Source organism: Mus pahari, chromosome 10 (assembly GCF_900095145.1).
Source record: "Mus pahari chromosome 10, PAHARI_EIJ_v1.1, whole genome shotgun sequence".
Classification (NCBI taxonomy): domain Eukaryota; kingdom Metazoa; phylum Chordata; class Mammalia; order Rodentia; family Muridae; genus Mus; species Mus pahari.
Window position 1 is genome coordinate 4,339,102 of NC_034599.1, and position 1,934 is coordinate 4,341,035.

At 36.3% G+C, this 1,934-nt stretch overlaps 1 protein-coding gene across 1 annotated transcript in view; it reads left to right on the forward strand.

Annotated features, from left to right (window-relative positions):
- Positions 1–1,934, forward strand: part of Angptl5 (angiopoietin like 5) — a 117,127-nt gene that overhangs the window by 5,266 nt on the left and 109,927 nt on the right. Inside the window, 3 exon segments of the mRNA XM_021206654.1 lie at positions 1,006–1,141; positions 1,143–1,169; positions 1,171–1,211. Coding sequence (XP_021062313.1) covers positions 1,006–1,141; positions 1,143–1,169; positions 1,171–1,211 — 204 coding nt within the window.

Genomic DNA, 1,934 nt, shown 5'->3' on the forward strand with positions numbered 1-1,934 from the left:
GCTGCTATGAACATAGTGGAGCATGTGTCCTTATTACCAGTTGGAAGATCTTCTGGGTATATGTCCAGAAGAGGTATTTTTCGGTCCTCCGGTAGTACTATGTCCAATTTTCTGAGGAATCACTAGACTGATTTCCACAGTGGTTGTACAAGCTTGCAATCCCACCAGCAATGGAGGAGTGTTCCTCTTTCTCCACATCCTTTCCAGCATCTGCTGTCATCTGAATTTTTGATCTTAGGCATTCTGACTGGTTTGAGGTGGAATCTCAGGATTGTTTTGATTTGCATTTCCCTGATGATTAAGGATGTTGAACATTTTTTGAGGTGCTTTTAAGCCATTCGATATTAAGTATAAGTTCTTTACCAGGGCAAATATCTTTGTACTACAGTTAGTTATATTCCAGCCTCTCTGTGTGTAGTAAACAGCATAAACTTGTTACAGCCTTTCAATTGGGTTGTAAAATAGGTACAATTTAATCAAAGTATGTTTTGATATTGAAGAGAGTAATTGCATGCAAACAGAAATCTTTTTCAATGTGAGGTGCTTTATTTTTAATGATATGTCACCAAGTTTTGCAAAGCAAAAGTCCATATTTTTAATTTTATCAATGATAACATTAAAATCTATGTTATTTTTCAAATCTTTTACTATTTTATGTGAAAACAAATCTTCCCACACGTTTCTCTACAGTGTTAAAGAGTTGGTAGCACTTTATTAGAAGTACTGGATCACCTGAGGGATTTTCTTAGGCCTTTTCCAAGGGATTTTATGCACTTTCACATTCAAGTGTATTGAAAAAGAAAGGTAACCCTGCCAAGTACAGTGGAAGCAGACCCTAAGCAAGTGTGTTTGGAGTTAGAGAAGGAAAGGAGACAATGCAAGTACTGACCCAAACCAGATTTTACCCGTAAGGTTTATTTGTGGGAATTTAAAACAATTAGTTCAGCTTATATTTTAAGTGATCATCTTCATTGTATATTCCAAATTTTAATCTCTTTTTTACAGTCTTCATAGTGTATAGAAGGTCTGATGGCATAGTTTATGCCATCATTCATGCATTTTTCTTGTTTCTGTTTTATAACCTGAAGGATTCTCTAGTAGGTAACAATGTGGAAGATAAAACTAAACTCAAAGAGAAAAGTCAATGATACTATATACAAGGAGGATTGTAGAGACCAAAACAACTCAAGAAGAAAAACATTTTATGTGCAGTAAGTATTAAAAATTACCTCAGGTATAATGAGATCAAACTTTGACAGAGAAAAATATGCTTTAGTTTTTTTTTTTTTTAAGTTACAAATGCTTCCTTTATTACATAAGGCCAGCATTGCTACTAAGTTCAACTGAGTGTGCATCTCTATAGTGTTCGGTGCCATGCCTGTGACATTAACAATCATTTCCAAGTGTTGTTGGGCAGTCCCGTGTCATCCATGGTACCTGCTTCACTTTCACACACAGCTGGTAAACTGCTCTAGGGATTTGCATTCTACCAGGAATTCTTTCCAGAGGAAACATAATCAACACCTTCCACAGTCTACTGTACCAGATGCAACAGTTTTGAAGAAGAAATTACAGATCAAAAGCGCCTTGGCTTATCAGTACACTGCTTTGTCATTTTTCATTAATAAAGTAGATTACAATGAAGCCCTAATAATTTGCAATATAATTAGTTGTTACAAGACACTGAACATTCTCCTGAGGATATACCATGATTTCTAAGACAGAAAGTCCCTCCCGGCCCAGGAGCCTCTTGCTGCATGTACAGGATGCCTCCTGCACTCCAGCACTGTGCTCTGGTGATTTTCAAGATCAGTGTGAATTTTAAGCAGACACAAGCGTGAAACAGTCTCATGACACATCTGATAGAATTTTTTAAGACTGTCTGGCTTAGTCTTACTGCTGTTAGTGTATATTAGGTGTTGTACACATTATAA